The sequence below is a fragment of the Ctenopharyngodon idella genome, chromosome 19 (genome assembly GCF_019924925.1).
Source record: "Ctenopharyngodon idella isolate HZGC_01 chromosome 19, HZGC01, whole genome shotgun sequence".
Classification (NCBI taxonomy): Eukaryota; Metazoa; Chordata; class Actinopteri; order Cypriniformes; family Xenocyprididae; genus Ctenopharyngodon; species Ctenopharyngodon idella.
Window position 1 is genome coordinate 19,171,366 of NC_067238.1, and position 16,464 is coordinate 19,187,829.

The 16,464-nt window shown below is 36.3% G+C and overlaps 1 protein-coding gene across 8 annotated transcripts in view; it reads right to left on the reverse strand.

Annotated features, from left to right (window-relative positions):
• Positions 1-16,464, reverse strand: part of akap9 (A kinase (PRKA) anchor protein 9) — an 81,699-nt gene that overhangs the window by 51,478 nt on the left and 13,757 nt on the right. For 6 of the 8 annotated variants that reach the window (XM_051871891.1, XM_051871890.1, XM_051871885.1 and 3 more), the window contains exons 3-9: positions 12,381-12,425; positions 10,383-10,436; positions 8,446-8,622; positions 7,832-7,987; positions 6,642-6,839; positions 3,325-5,274; positions 1,828-1,914 (exon numbers count right to left, since the gene is read on the reverse strand). In XM_051871891.1, the coding sequence (XP_051727851.1) occupies positions 1,828-1,914; positions 3,325-5,274; positions 6,642-6,839; positions 7,832-7,987; positions 8,446-8,622; positions 10,383-10,436; positions 12,381-12,425 (2,667 nt within the window). The remainder of the gene's footprint in view (positions 1-1,827; positions 1,915-3,324; positions 5,275-6,641; positions 6,840-7,831; positions 7,988-8,445; positions 8,623-10,382; positions 10,437-12,380; positions 12,426-16,464) is intronic. The other 2 variants (XM_051871892.1, XM_051871887.1) reach the window with 1 other exon arrangement.

Sequence of the window (16,464 nt, forward strand, 5' to 3'; positions counted from 1 at the left end):
CTGTGTGGTGCCGCTAACTAATCTCACATTCAAATCAGCGTGAGGTTTCAGCCTGGACATCTTGTGAGTCTTTATCTGAAACAATCATCTCAGATGAGCCAATCACACACACACATCTGTGGTTTAGCATTTCATAAGACTGAGAGGCTCTTTTATATGAGACACAAAGAGCAGAGAGGGTCCGGCTCCGTCCTGATTGATGTGATGATGACATCGCTACAGGCACAAATGAAGCATTTTAATGACTATCACAGGAAGATGGAGAACGAGATGTAATTAATGCGAGAGAATAATCTGCTGCTCGTTTATTCACAGGAAATACCGGCAATGGTTTAACAGCAGGTTTCTGATAAATGTCACAGACATTGCACTAATACGAAAAAGCTAATTCATCTAATAGCACTTAAATGAAGAAGACTCGCACACACTCAAGTCACATTTACAGACACCGTAAAAAAATAATTTTAGAAGATTATTAGAGTATGTTTTACAAGAAAATACTATTTCAGTCTATTTCAAAATTTCAAGTTTAATTCAATGTATTACTTGTAATTATTTGAGTAATTTACTAGCAATTTCTGAGTGAACATTAATTCAAAGCACGATTCTGGATAAATTGAGAATCATGATTCTTTTGTTTGAAATAGAGATTCTTCTAAGATTCTGAATAACTAAACAAAAACATGCAATTTACTAGAGGTTCTGACAAAATGTTAATTGCTGCAGTCTATTTAAAAAAATATATAATTAATTTAAATAATTTTTTAAAATCGTTTTGAATGAATGATTCAATAATTCACTAATAAATTCCTCACTTGTTTCATTACTGGATGAATCAGGGTTTTTGAAGGAATCTCAACTGAATGAATCAATAACCCGCTCATAAACACTTCACTTGTTTCATTACTGGATGAATCAGCATTTTTGAACAAATCTCTTGAATGAACGATTCAATGACTCACTCATAAATACTTCACTTGTTTCATTACTAAAAGAATCAGCATTTTTGAAGGAAACTCTTGAATGAACGATTCAATGACTCACTCATTAAGACTTCACTTGTTTCATTACTAAAAGAATCAGCATTTTTGAAGGAAACTCTTGAGTGAATGATTCAATGACTCACTCATTAAGACTTCACTTGTTTCATTACTGAAAGAATCAGCATTTTTGAAGGAATCTCAATTGAATGATTCAATGACTCACTCATAAATACTTCACTTGTTTCATTACTGAAACAATCAGCGCTTTTAAAGGAATATCTTGAGTGAATGATTCAATGACTCGCTCATAAAGACTTCACTTGTTTTATTACTGAAAGAATCAGTATTTTTGAAGAAATATCTTGAGCGAATGATTCAATGACTCACTCATAAATACTTCACTTGTTTCATTACTGAAAAAAATTAGTATTTTTGAAAGGAATCTCGAGCGAATGATTCAATGACTCGCTCATAAAGACTTCACTTGTTTTATTACTGAAAGAATTAGCGATTTTGAAGGAATCTCTTGAGTTAATGATTCAATGACTCACTCATAATTACTTCATTTGTTTCATTACTGAAAAAAAATCAGCATTTTTGAAGGAATCTCTTGAGTGAATGATTCAGTGACTCACTCTTTAAGACTTGACTTGTTTCATTTCTGGATGAATCACTGTTTTTGAACAAATCTCTTGAACAAATGATTCAATGGCAAATCAATTTTTTAACAGTCACTTGTCACCACCTACTGGTGCAATGATGTAATCGATACAATCTTTATTTGAAGCGTCAAAAAAGTGATTAAAAAGGTGTTTAATTTACTGACAGACAGACAGATCCTTACATGCTCAGCACCGTCCATTTCCAGTGGCTGCATCACACACGAGGCTCTGACAGCGTCTCCATCGGCCTGAGCATCTCCCGTCTCAACCTGCAGAAAACACACACACACACACACACACACACACACACACGCGCACACACACACACACCAGGAGAGAGTTTAATTCATGGACACACAACCATCCTGTAGGTGAGGACGCAGCATCAAATCCAGCAACACACGGCATTTACCGAAAACAAACAGTTCAGAACTCGTTCAGAAAGCTGCATGATTACGACATCACATGCATGAGCTCATTTACATATGCCACCCACATTTACATATAAACACCTTAACAACACCAATAACTTCACCTGCACTGAAGAACAGCCACGTAAATGACATCAATATGCAGATGAATCAATCATAAAGGTCATTCGCAGAATCAGCCTATTTAATTTAGGATAAAGGATCAGAGGAACAGAGAAAAATGATCCTAAAAACAACTGGTGCAAGAAAATTCTGCCACAAAACTGAAACTCAAGACATGTCCAAGTCATTTCTAACTGCAAAATAAAAATTAAAATAGAAAAAATATATTTCTCAGCCCATTTAAAGCAACTAATCCTATTTTAGGACCATTACGGTTTATTGCCATGTGACATTAATTAATTTCTCCATTATCATTACTGCAGTACAAAAGAAAAAAAACTCGCTCATGACGATAATGTGAAGAAACTTGTTCATTTCTACATCACGGTAATATTTGTACTTCCAATAATTTATGCTGAATTAAATAAAAACCTGCAATAATTGCTGACTAATGAGAATTTGTTTAATGTAAAATTAAATAAAATTAACTCAGCCTCATTACGATAATGAGAATCGGGTAAATGTGCTTAATTGCTATTAAAAATATAAATAATATAACCATGCAAAAAGTCTTAATGGGCTTCAAATGCCCTTTTTTTCTTTTGTTTTTGGGGTGAAATGTGACCTGCATCTGTTTCAGTGAGATTCACCCATAAATGGTCTTTAGAGGGAAAAAAATAAAAAGTGTAAAAGGGCCTTTTAAAGCTGTTTGTATTCACCCGTTTCCATCAGAGCTGCTGAGATCAAAGAGTGTTTCACACACGGGAGAATAAAGCTCATCTGTCTCTCTCTCTCTCTCTCTCTCTCTCTCTTTTATAACACAATCTCTCTCGCCCCTCCGTCACCCTGCACTCTGGCCGATACGAAATAATCTCTGGTTCCTTCTCGCTCACGTTAAGTGCTGACAGCGGCCCTCGATGCACATCAATTCCTCCCACAGTTCTGCACAGATAAACTGCATCTTCAGAGAAAGCTTTCAAAACCATCTACAAAAACAGCTGCATTTTTAAACACAGTGCAATGCAGATAGAAACCAACTGTTGCATCGCGAGTTTCTTCTGAAGGCAGCGAGAGAGTCGACGTGAGCGAGCACAAACGCACTGGATTCATCATACTAGATACTAGATACGGTAGCATGTTGCTTACCTGCTGCGGGAGGCTGAAGGAGACTGAGAGCTGATCCTCCTGTGCCGCTGCTGCGTGTGTGTGTGAAAGGAGCCGGCTCGCTGTAGTACTCGCGGGTGTCTCTCTCTCCCTCCCCTGCGCTGCTGTCGTCGCTCGCTTCTCCTGCACCAAGCCGCGCTCTCGTTCAGCACTCAGCAGAGACGACTGAAGCGCGTCCACTTCCTCCTGCAAAGATCTGATGTGCATGTGATGCGTCTGCACAGAGCACAGCCCACCAGCGACGCTGCACTCCTGCTCGGGCTCTTTATTTCTCATCTTGAGCTCATCTTCCAGTCGCTTGGCGTTTGTTTCCATCAGCGCAAGCCGTTCCGCGAGGTCCTTCTTCTCTTTCTCGGCTGTCTCCAGCTTTTCCATCAGCTCGGTGGTGTGTTTTTCAATCGACGATTTCCCGTCCACCTCCTCGTGGCTCGTTTGAAGCTCGGCGAGTTTCGTCTCGTACTCTGCGGTTTCTCTGATCAAGCGCTCCTCCAGTTGCGTCTTCGCGTTCACCAGGCACGTGTACTCGTCCTTCAGCTCCTGGTAGTTCACCTCGAAGTTCTTCTCGGTGAAGGAGAAAGTGTTCCTCTGCTGTTCGATCTCAGCCTGAAGGTCTTTCAGTCGCGCGCAAGCCTGCTCATTTTCCAAGGAGAGATGGTTGATTTTCTGCAGGAGGAGTTCACGATCAGTGCTTTCGTTCGACTCTTTTCTTTCGCTCTCTCTCCGTCTCAGACGTTCGACCTCCGTCTGCAGTTCCTGCAGCTGCGCGACCAGTTCCTCGGCTTTGCCGCTTTCCGGCAGATTGTTTTTCAGCGCCGCGATCTCCTGAAGCAGCGCGACTCTTTCCTCCTCTAATGACATCAGCTTGTCCTCGAAACGGTTCACAGCCTCGCGGTGTCTCACGGCCATCTCGTCACGCAGGTTCTGCACGTTGAGCTGGCCTTCCCGCTGCAGGTCGTCTCGGAGTCGGGAAAGCTCCTCTTCGTGGCTAAACAAGAGCTGCGTGCGAAGCCGTTCCAGCTCTGCTTCCTGCGACTCGGCCATGCGGTCAAGCACAGCGTCTTTTTCCCGCTCCAGCATGTCGAGTTTGATCTTGTAGTTGGTGATCTCTGATTCGTGCTCGGCCTCTAGCTCGCCGTTGGCCTTCTGCGCCACATCAAGCCGCGCCTGCAGGTCGTGAATGGCGTCACGCAGCAGCTGCGTCTCAGCGACCTCCGCTCTGGCAGAGCGCAGCTCGTCGCGCAAATGCTCGGCCTGCTGTGCCACACTGAGTTTTTCTGCATTCATCTGCGCTACTTCCTGTTCTGCCTTGTCTCGCAGCACCTGCGTCTCCTGCAGCTTCTGCTGCAGCTCGATGACCTTCACGTTCAGGACGTTGACGCCACCAGTGCTCTGGAACAGCTGACCTTTGAACCTCTCCAGCTCTGACTGATGCTGCTGAACGATCTTCTCCGTTTCGAAACGATTCTGCTCTTGGATTCGCTCCACCTCTGCTGCGTGCTGAAGCCGAAGCTCCTGCTTCATCTGCACGATCTGCTGTCCGTACATTTCGTCCAGTTCGGCCCGCAGCTGCTCCATCCTGCGGTTCCAGTCGTCCTCGAGTCTTTGCACCGTCTCGCCCTCTGATTGGCTGCCTTGGTGGCAGCGCTGCTGAAGATCCTCCACGGTTTTCATGAGCTGCAGAATTTCTCCGGACGACATCCGCTCCTTCTGTCTGGACGCAGACAGCTCTCGTTCGCAGTTGTCCAGCTCTTGGGTTTTCGCAGCCAAGTGTTTGTTCGCTTCTTCCACTTGTTGTTTGGAAGTCAGAAGCTGATCCTGAAGTTGCGTTATCGTCTGAAGATGTTCTGAGATCAGACGCTGCTGCTGTTCGGTGTTCAGTAAGTCCTTTTCTCGTAAACTCTGCACAGATGATTCTTCGGCTTGTGTGCGGACCTGATGACAGAGAAACAGCATGTTTTTATTTCAAACAAGTTGTATTTAATTTCCCTTGACAATGAAGAGATCAGAGAATAACCACAGTTTTTCACAGGACTTGATAATTAGTTTTTCCTCAATAAAGGGATACTATGGAGTCAATTTCATGCCACATATATTTGCAAAATATAGAACAAAAACTTTCTATTTTTTTGGTAATAAAAATGAAGAATCGCAAGAGAAAAATTAGGTATTGAGAGAAAAAAAAAAACACGTTTTGCAAATAAAGTGTGACCATGGAAAATATGTGTTGCAAAATTATTCCTCCTAAAAATCTGTTGCTGAGATAAAAAAGGATCAAAGTTTTTAAGCTTCTTTTACAGCAGTCATTGATTTTTGCAATTTATTATTACTTTATTTTTGCAATATTTTATTTATATTTTGTGATTATTTCTGTTTGCAAATTTTTTTTTCTCTAAGTACTCCATTTGTCTTTACTTCTTCATTTTGTATTTGCAAAAAAATAAAAAATAAATTTGCTCAATGCTGTATTTTTCTTTTGCAATACTTTAAATATATTTTGCAAACATATGTGGCATGAATTGACTCCTTATAATACAAGATATGGAAGCTCGTTTCAACCACAGAATAAAAAAATAAAAAAGGTAATTGCAACTTTTTATCTCTTTTTTCTTGCAATTGTGAGTTCATATCTCACAATTTGGGTTTTATAACTCCAAACTGTGACTTTTTTCACAATTCTCAGTTTTTTCTCAGAATTGCGAGATATAAATTCCCAATTGTGAGTTATAAAGTCCGAATTGCAAGATATAAACTCTCAAATTTGACTATTTTTCTCACAATTGTGAGTTCATATCCTGCAATTGTGACTTTTTTTCTCATTCCTCATTGCGACAAAAGTCAGAATTGTGAGAAAAGATGTCACAATTACCTAACATTATTTAATTTATTTGAATACAAAAAGTACACTACTTTTTAAAATATTTCTGCTTCAATCTGTATTTATTTAATAATTATGGAATTATGCATATTCTAAGCATTGAATTAAATGCCAGATTTTATTTTGTATCCAAAATACCACTTTTAATTATAAACAAGCTGTAAACTATAAACAAAACCTGAATTTAAGACTTTTTAAAGACTATTCGCACACATACTCCTAAACACATTTTACAGTTCACACACGTCTATTTTTAGTTGCAAATGCTAGAAGATGATTGTTTGGTTATTTCAATGAGTGTAAAAATGTGTCTGTGCATTAGCTGAACCACCATGAATAATAATATTATTAGGCATGATTTGAGCAGAGCGTATGACACTGGACCGCATGACTGGAAACAGCAGCCTGAACTCACACGACTCACCCTCTCGGCTTCACTCAGCCTCTCCTGAAGCTGCGCGATCAATAAAAGCTGCTCCTGTGTCTTCTCCTGGTGACCTCTGACCTGTGCGTCCTTCTCGTCCAGCTGCTGTTGATACAGCGTGATCTGCTGACGGGCCTGGAGAAGATCCGCCGCGGTGGAGCTGATGTTGGAGCTCCTCAGTATCTCACCGGCCTGCAGCTGGAGGAAGAGTGTGACCGTCAGGATCTAAAATACTACAGCTAACAATCAACAATAAACCTCAGACGCCATGTTTATTTTACCACAAATGAAAACACGTCTGTGAGGGACAGAATTAGAGTCCATTCAAAATGTCACACACGTCGTAGACATAAAAATGCAGATCCATGACTTCATAGACATTCTGATATGATGGTTTGGTGGACGAGGTGAGAGAAATGTTGATTATATCTATTTATTCATAAGTTTTAATAATCACACTAACTTTAAGAGAAAGTCCACAGCACAACTATAACGTTAACAACACAGAAGAAAAGATATCGTTGGAATCACTTTCAGAGCGATTTTTTTTCCAGCTGATGAACGATAAAAACATTGACAGCCAATCAGAATCCAGCATTTAAAGAGACAGTTGACAAAAATATAGTTATAGTTATCGTTAATATAGTTATTTTTTTCATTTAAGTTATCGTTAACATTATAGTTATCATTTTTGTTATAGCTATCATAATATTCATCATTATAGTTAGTTATATTTATCGTTATAGTTATTCTTATAATAATCATTATAGTTTTAATTTTATAAAGTTTTTCATTGTTATTGATATAATCATTATTATAATTATTACAGTTATCATAGTAGTTATAGTTATCATTATAGTTATTGTTATAGTTATGATTACAGTTATAATTATAGTCTTCATTATAGTTACCGTTATAGTCATTATAGTTATTGATGTAGTTATTTTTATAATTATCATTATAGTTATCATTATAATTTTCATTACATTTATTGTTATAACTACTACAGCCATCATATAATTACTGCAGTTACGGTTATAGTTATTGTTATCATTAGTCTTCATTTCACTTATTTTTATAATTATAAACTGTTTGTTGTTATAGGCTGTTCTAAATAATCATTATAATGAGGTTCAGTGTTTCTGTCCATGTGAAGAATCATGCAGAAACACTGACGACACGTCTGATACCTGTTGGAACTGAATCTGGAGTTTCTGGCTTTGCTCCGTCAGTTGCAGAAACTCCCGCATCACTTCCTCCTTCTCCGTCCGCGCCTGCTGCATGTTGGCGGTGAGCTGCGTGATGATCTCATCCCTCTGTTTCAGCGCTTCCTCGAACTCCTGCAGCTGTGGACACATATTCACGTCACTTCAGCAACCTTGGCCGTGTTTTATACAACATCCAACATGGACACATAGCTAGTGATGTCATGATCATAAGTTTTTCGGACTGTTATGAAACATAATTAAAAACCTCCTCAGGTCTGGAACAGCAGGGGACCGTCTTTATTTCAATAAAACACTTTTTCCTGCAGATTAACATGACAGAAATTGACTTTCTTGGCAGCCTATTAGAGTCAATGTCAAGAAGAAAGATCATTAGTATTGCTGAAAGACTGAGTCACGCAGAGAAATAATCGAGACTCTATGGAGCGTTACATGATCAGCCATGAGATCTGCACAGCCTAATCACAGTGAGGTCACGTCAGTGTCACGCGTCCATCCATCCGTCTCCCACTCATCCAGCGTGACTCACGGCACAGCTCTTTAAAACAATGAGTCCTCACTGAAATCAGGACACGTACCTGCTGCACTCCTTCAGCTCCGAACGCAGCCCTCATCTCCTCCAGCTCACGGCTCAGCTCTTCCATGGCCATGTTCTTGGCAGCTAACTCGTCCTCCATGATCTGTGTTCGGCTCTGAGGACCGCCGCTCTGGAGGTCCGGCTCCATCTGCGCTTCAGATTGCTGGAGATCTTCTTCCTGCAGGAGAGACCACAACACAGTCAGAACCAGAACAGAGTCAGAACCAGAACCAGGGCGCCATGAGCGCTCATTAAACATCCGGAGCTCGGTCAGGACAATCTGGGAAACTTCCACTGAATCTCAGGGTTATTATAGTTAACTTAAACATTTTCATTACTTGAAACTAAATAAACATTAATTAATAATAATAAAAAAAAAATATATATATATATATTTTAGTAAATTTAATTATTATATTTTTTTTTTAAAAAGTATTTTTTTAAATCATTAAAATTTTATTTATTATATTTAAAAAATAGTTATATTTATTAATCTTATTTTATTTCAGCTTTTTTACTTTTTATTTAGAAAGAATTAAATAAATTATTTAATAAATTATTACATTGTTCATAAAACATAACTATCATTCTGTTAATTATTAAATCACCTAACTAATTAATAAATGTACCTTTTATTTCATTTTAGTATTTGTTTGCGCTCATTTTATTTAAAATAAAATAAAATGACATGAACTTGTGCTTAAATGAAAAGCAATAATGCTAAAAATTAAAAATGAGCGCAAACAAATGCTAAAATGACAAATAAAATTACAATTAATTTTATTTGGTGATTTAATAATTAACTGAATGATTTTTGTTTTAATAACAATTTAATTATGTATTTAATAATTTATTAAAATACTTCAACATGTATTTAATCATTTAATTTTGAGTAATTTGGCCCTCCATATTGATGTACTAAAATAACAAACTGAAATAAAAATGACTAAAATCTAATTAAATAAAATTACTTAATTGTTAATTAAAATTAAAATAAAAAATGGAAATAGAAAAATACAATTCAAAATAAAAATGTACTAATACTAAATAACTAATTAATAATAAATGAATTAATTAATAACTAATAAATAAATAAAGACTATTATTAATAAATAATAAATATTTACAATAAAAAGTACAATAGTGTCTTAATTATACCAAAATAACACAGCTGATTTCTCTTTTCTCTATTCTTTTTCCTTTCTGTCGATGGTTTCAGGCCGTGTGTCCACCAAAATGTTATTTTTCCTATAGTTTTCAATGGGAGCGTCACGTGTTTAAAAACAGCAGCTGCGTGACGAGCCGCCAAGCATCTATTTCTTGTTGAAGAGTTGAAAACTTTGGGTAAAACGCAGCGCTCATCACTTTTACCCAGCCATCCAATCACAGTGGAGAAGGGGCGGGGCAAATACCACACCGACCAATTGCCACATCCCGATTGAACGACGGCTACAGATGATGACAAAAGCATAATAACAAAATAAAATCATTGAAAAGAGCCAGAGCAAGTACTTTACATTGCATCGACATTTTTATATTCAGCGAAATCAGATACTTGTAACGCGGATATTCTGTATCGTAACAACCAAACTGAAAACGCTGCGCCGTCGAAGCTCGCAAGCGTCTTTTTTCAGAAGAGCATCTGCTGCTTTGGTGGACACGCGGCCTTCGCCCCTGTACAAGCTGAGCGTCTCTCTTATATAAGCAGCTCATACGCTCTTCACACGCTCCCTCCACCAATATAATATACACCAAACAAATGCCAAGCAGCCGCGTGATTTCAGTGAGTGCGGTTAAAATGCCACAGAACGGCCTGCGCATTAGCATATATTCACAGCAGCTGAGGCTCAGAGATGAAGGAGAGGTTAGTGCGTTAGGAGGAAGGCAGTGTCCCGAAGGAAGCAGCGCTGAGGGAGGAGAGAGAGGGAACTACTGTACCCCGATCACACAGGACGGCACATCACTCTCTGTCCTCTCGTGGAAACCATTTACCTGTCAGTTCACAACATGACACATGAAACAGTGCTCTAATGACAACATCTGCAGAAACACAACGCACGTTTGCACAACATACACAATCACAGCATGTTACCTGGTCAATTTCACAAAAACATGACAGAATTTACTCTAAAATAAAAGAGAAAAACAATTAATTGTCACACCAAGAAAATAAAACTTATTTTTAGGACCATTATGATTTTTTTTTTTTTTTTACATTATTTCCATGATAATTAACCACATTTACCCTCCAAATACTGTAATATGTCAGATGTTTTATTTTTGAGTTGTTCTGTAATTCTCATTATTCTCAATGTTGATTCTTATTAGATTCTGTATTTTCCTGTATTACATTTCTGTAATACAATTATTTTTTATTTAACTTTATCAATTTTATTTAATCTTATTTTAACGTTTATTTAATTCTATATTTGTACTTTTTCAAGAAAAAGCTTGTTTGTTGTAAAAAGTTTTTTTAGCTAAAGGCTAATTAACCATTTATTGAAAATGTCACAGTCCAACAAATCCTAATATACAAAATAAAAACAATATATAACTAACAAATAAACTAAACAGTTCTGTATTGATAATTGGAGAAAGTGTGCTTATAAAAATAAAAAACTAAATAAATAGTTTCTGTATTGATATTTGGAGAAATTGTGCTTAAAGAAAATAAATAAATAATAAATAAATAAATATTTTTTTGTATTCATTGTGGAGAAATATGCGTAATAAATAAATAAATAGTTTTTTTTGTGTTGATATTTGGAGAAATGTGCTTAGAGAAAAGAAATAAATAAAGTTTTTGTTTTAGTAATTTTTTTTTTTTGGAGAAATGTGCTTAAAATAAATAAAAATAAAATAAATAAATAAATAGTTTTTGTATTAATATTTGGAGAAAATGTGCTTAAAGAAAATAAATAAATAAATGAATGAATGAATAAATAAATAAATAAATAAATAAATAAAGGTTTTGTTTTAATAAATGAGGTGAAATGTGCTTAAATAAAAAAATAAAAAAATAGTTTAAATAAAATAAATAGTTTTTTAGTATTGATATTTGGAGAAAATGTGCTTAAAGAAAATAAATAGTTTTTGTATAAAAATAAATAAATAAATAAAGTTTTTGTATTAATAATTGAGGAGAAATGTGCTTAAAAATAAATAAAAATAATATAAAATAAAATAAAATAAATAGTTTTTTGTATTGATATTTGGAGAAAATGGCCTTAAAGAAAATAAATAGTTTTTGTATTGATAATTGAGGAAAAATAATTATTTATTGTTAATAATTAATAATTGTTCAACAAAAATAAATAAATGAATGAACAATAGTTTTTGTAATGATAATTGTAGGAGAAATGTGCTTAACGAAAATAAATAATAAATGCATAAATGAATAATTGGAGGAGAAACGTGGTTAATGAAAATAAATAAATAAATAAAGGAACAGCTTTTGTATTGATAATTGGAGGAAATTTGATTAAATAAATTAATATTAATTAGAACAGAACAGCATTATTCTCTATACACTATAAACTGCGGTGAAATGTGTCAGGACATTCTTGACCATGTTATCTGGTTATGGATTGAGCAGTTTCCTGTCAGTCACTGATCTCTGCAGTGAAGCAACAGCAGCGCCGCTGTGAAACTTTGCTCTCTTCGAGGTCAGTCAGAAATTTCAGGCAGGATTTTTAAGACTTCACTGCCTGGCAACCAGCAGGTCACATGATCCTCACTGAGCACGTGAGGAGCAAACGGTGAAGGTTTCTGGATTTCTCTTTTGTGCTGTATCACAAACCATCCACAAGCACAGTTACATTCCCATGAGTCATTAAGAAAACAAAACTCCAGCCGTAGAGCACTGACTCACTCCGCTTAAACCTGAGAATAAACAAGGCTTTACCCCGTTAAAAACACACGTCTAATGGATCTTACCTCAGAAGAACAGTCTTCAGCCGTCGTTGAGACTTCACTCTCGGGCTGAAAAAAGAAAGCAAAATGAGGTCGCGTGTGCAATTAATTTCACATAATTGAGTCTTCAGTGTTACTGGGTCACTAATCAAGACCGACACGCTTTTAAAAAATAACCATCTTGAAAAGAAAGCAAAGGGTCGCTGTATGTGTAAGAACACACCATATCAGAGAACAGATACGATCCTCAGCGTCTCACTTATGAAAGCATGACCGACGGCCCGTTGTTCTCATTTCCTTCAGCTCCGGCTCTTTTGTGAGGATCACGGCTAATTACACTGATGCATGAACGTCTGACCTACATCCAGTTTAATCTAGAGACGCGTCCACCTCAGAGTAACCCAACTGAACAGATAAATACCATAGACTAATACTGCAAACATTCATCAATGAAGGGCAGAGCAGCTACAACAGATCATCTAGTATAGTGTTTAATGATGTTAATGACTAACCGTGGACTGATAAAACTACGAGAATGGAGGGATGATGGACGATGTAGTTTAATATAAATCTGTCAGTTTTATTGGTTATATACACTACCGCTCAAACATTTGGAATAGTTAAGATTTCCACAGGAATATGAAACTGTTTTTAACATTGATAATAATCATAAATGTTTCTTGATCATCAAATCATCATATTAGAATGATTTCTGAAGGATCATGTGACACTGAAGACTGGAGTAATGATGCTGAAAATTCAGCTTTGATCACAGGAATAAATTACACTTTACTATATATTCACATAGAAAACAGCATAATAGGCTGATTTCGAAGCTTTACGAATCTTTTGTATCGAATCAGTGGTTCAGATCACGTAAACGAAGCCTCATTTACTGAAATCACGTGATTTTGGCACTCCGAACCACTGATTCGAAACAAATGATTTGTAAAGCTTCATGTTTTGAAATCGGCCATCACTAGATATTGTTGAATAGTCGTTATTTTGTTTTTTTTGGAGCACAAAAAGTATTCTCGTCGCTTTATAACATTAAGGTTGAACCACTGTAGTCACATGACTGTTTTAAGTATGTCTTTAGTATCTTTCTGGGCATTGAAAGTGTTGATTATCTTGCTGTCAATGCAGGCCTCACTGAGCCATCGGATTTCATCAAAAATATCTTAATTTGTGTTCTGAAGATGAACGAAGGTCTTACGGGTGTGGAACGACATGAGGGCAAGTAAATAATGACAGAAATTTCATTTCAAAATCCATTTTATTTTTTCCCCAAATTCCGTTTTTTTCCGTTTAAATTTTTCTGGATTCGTTTTCTTTTTACCCGTTTTAGTTTTTTTGGACTCCATTTAAATGGTTAAATTGAATTTTAGTAATCAAAAAGCATGTCTAATTAATTTAAATCAAGAAACTTATACAATTTATTAAAAGTTGAACAAAACTATTTAATTTTTTTCTCTGTTTTAAATTTTCTGGATTGCATTTTAATGGTTTAATTAAATTTCTATAATAAATAAATAATCTATAATAAAATAAATAATCAAAAAGCATGTCTACTTAAATGAATTCATAAAAACAACAAAATGTAATCTTTTTTTTTTTTTTTATATAATTTCTATGATTTTTTTTCCCCCAGAAATGAGTATCTTAATTTTTCTGGCAATCAAATGAAGGCATAAAACATTAATTTAATTTATATTTTTAATTTATATGACATTAAACAAACTTTGTCAAACACAGTGCTGCACAACAGAGCTTCACTGTTAAAATTAAACATGGAAGAAAAATTGTGATTATTCCTTAAAAAAAAATAAAGTTTTAATAATAATAATTTATTATTATTATTATTATTATTATTAGTGTATTATTATTACATTGAGACATAGCTTAATTCTACTGTACAACAATATTTCTGGCACAATTTCTTCAAGTTAAACCGAACTTTTATTTTGACAGGTTGCAGTGAAGACCTTTGAGTTTTTGTGTGTTTATGATATGATGATAGTTTTACTCAAATGAAACGGTAAAATGCTGATGAACTGACTCTCAGAGCGGCTCAGGAGATGAAGTTCATGTGTTCATGTCCTCATATAGTGAGACGGCAGAGGCTGAAAACACCGCGAGCGTCACGCGTGCTTCAGTGTGTGTGCGTGTGTGAAATGAAACGATTCATTCACACAGAACATGCAGGAAAATGCAGGATTCTTGCAGTTTAACATTCACACACACTAGTCTATATCTCGATCTGATTTAAGTTATACGATCTGCGTCATACAGTAAATTGAGATTTTATGACTGGATTCCACGATTCCATCCACGTTTTCTGCATCACTGAAATCATAGGGCCCTAAATATACTAGTTAAGAGTGTCTAGTAATACGCAGCAGACTTAAACCCATCAGACATGCTCATTCGCTATAAACATTAGTTTGAGTTTTCCTGTGTGCTTTTACTCTGTCAGATTTCAGCACAATCACAAGTGTTGTTTCCACGGCAACAGCTGCAGGAGGAAGTTACACGGCCACTTCAAACTTTGCCGTGGTAATTTAAATGTAAACGTGTGTCAACTACATATTACACTATTTTTCTCCTTGGAAAGATGTGGAAACGGTGCTGTGGGTGTTATATAAGTGAGCTGAACCAGAGGAGTCTTGTAAGACTGCGCCTGTGATTAAAGCAGATCATTTTTTAATTCAAACAAAGAGATTGAGCATAACCACACAGACGGAGGTGAATCACCTGTTAGTTTCCTGGAGAAACCTCTGTTGATAAAGAACACGGATGCATTCAGAGCGGAGAGAGAGAGGAGCGCTGCTATTCTGCTGCAAGGACACCACAATCACACACACACACACACACACACACACACACACACACACACACACACGCACACACACACACGCACACACAGGCTGCTTAACCAGTTCAAACGCAGTTGTCTGTTGCCTGGGCAACCACTAATTTCACACTCATCTATAACTACAAATACAGCCTAAACCTGCCAGGCTTTAAAAACATCTACGCATTTATAATCTAATTCATTTACCAAAAGAAGAGCTGCAAACAAAAACCTTCTGTGTATATAGGGCTGTCAATAGATTAACATTTTTAATCATGATTAATCACACCCTTTTTGTGCAATTAATCACATTTAATTGCGCACTTATCATGAAATTAGGAAGGAACCATTTATCTTCATAATGATTCCCACAAAACTTCATTTCCTGCAAGCTTTTTTCAAGGTAAATTTAGGTTTCTTTTCAAGAAAGGACACAAAATAACCAAATGATATAAGGACTACATATAATTCATAAATTTAATCACACCAAAGCACGTCACCGCAACTGTCTTAACCTCAATTGCAATGTTCATCCATCAAAACTTTACTAGCGAGACGCTGGTTTGCTTTATGCAGCCGAGAAACGTACTTCACGTATCACCTGACCGTACAGCGGCTGATGTTCAGTCTGTATTTCACACAGTGTGAGGACTAGCGCTCTTCAGAAACAATCACAGAGATATGATTGTGTTTTAAATTTGCATACGTCAACACATTAACGTTGACAGCCCTAATGTGTATATATACACTGTGTTCCAAATTATTATGCAAGTGACATATCAGTAGGATTTCAGTACAATAAACATTCAGATTTTAGTTTTTCTAAGAAAGTGTTTGTTTGTTTATTTATCCATGTCTTTTTAGATAACTGGTATCAATCTCAGACAAAATCATTTGCCAGGTCTATGGAAACTCTACTTAGAGGTTGTTCCACATTATTAAGCAAGTCTCAGTTTTCATGCAATGTGGGGAGGAAGAAAGATCTTTCTGAAGATGAAAAGCATGAAATGGTGCAATGTTGTGCAAAAGGCATGAAAACAAATACTATTGTGTGAAAAGTGAATGCAGATTATCGAATTATCATTAGATTTGTGAGTGATTTAGAGCACAGCAGAACTCGGTCAGATAAAGGCTTATTAATGAAAGTTCCTGTCAAACAAGTTAATTGTATTAAAAGGGCAGCTATAAAAAAAAAGGCAGTGTTGAGCAGAAAACAGGTATTTGAAGCTTCTGGTGTCTCTGGAGTCTTGAGAA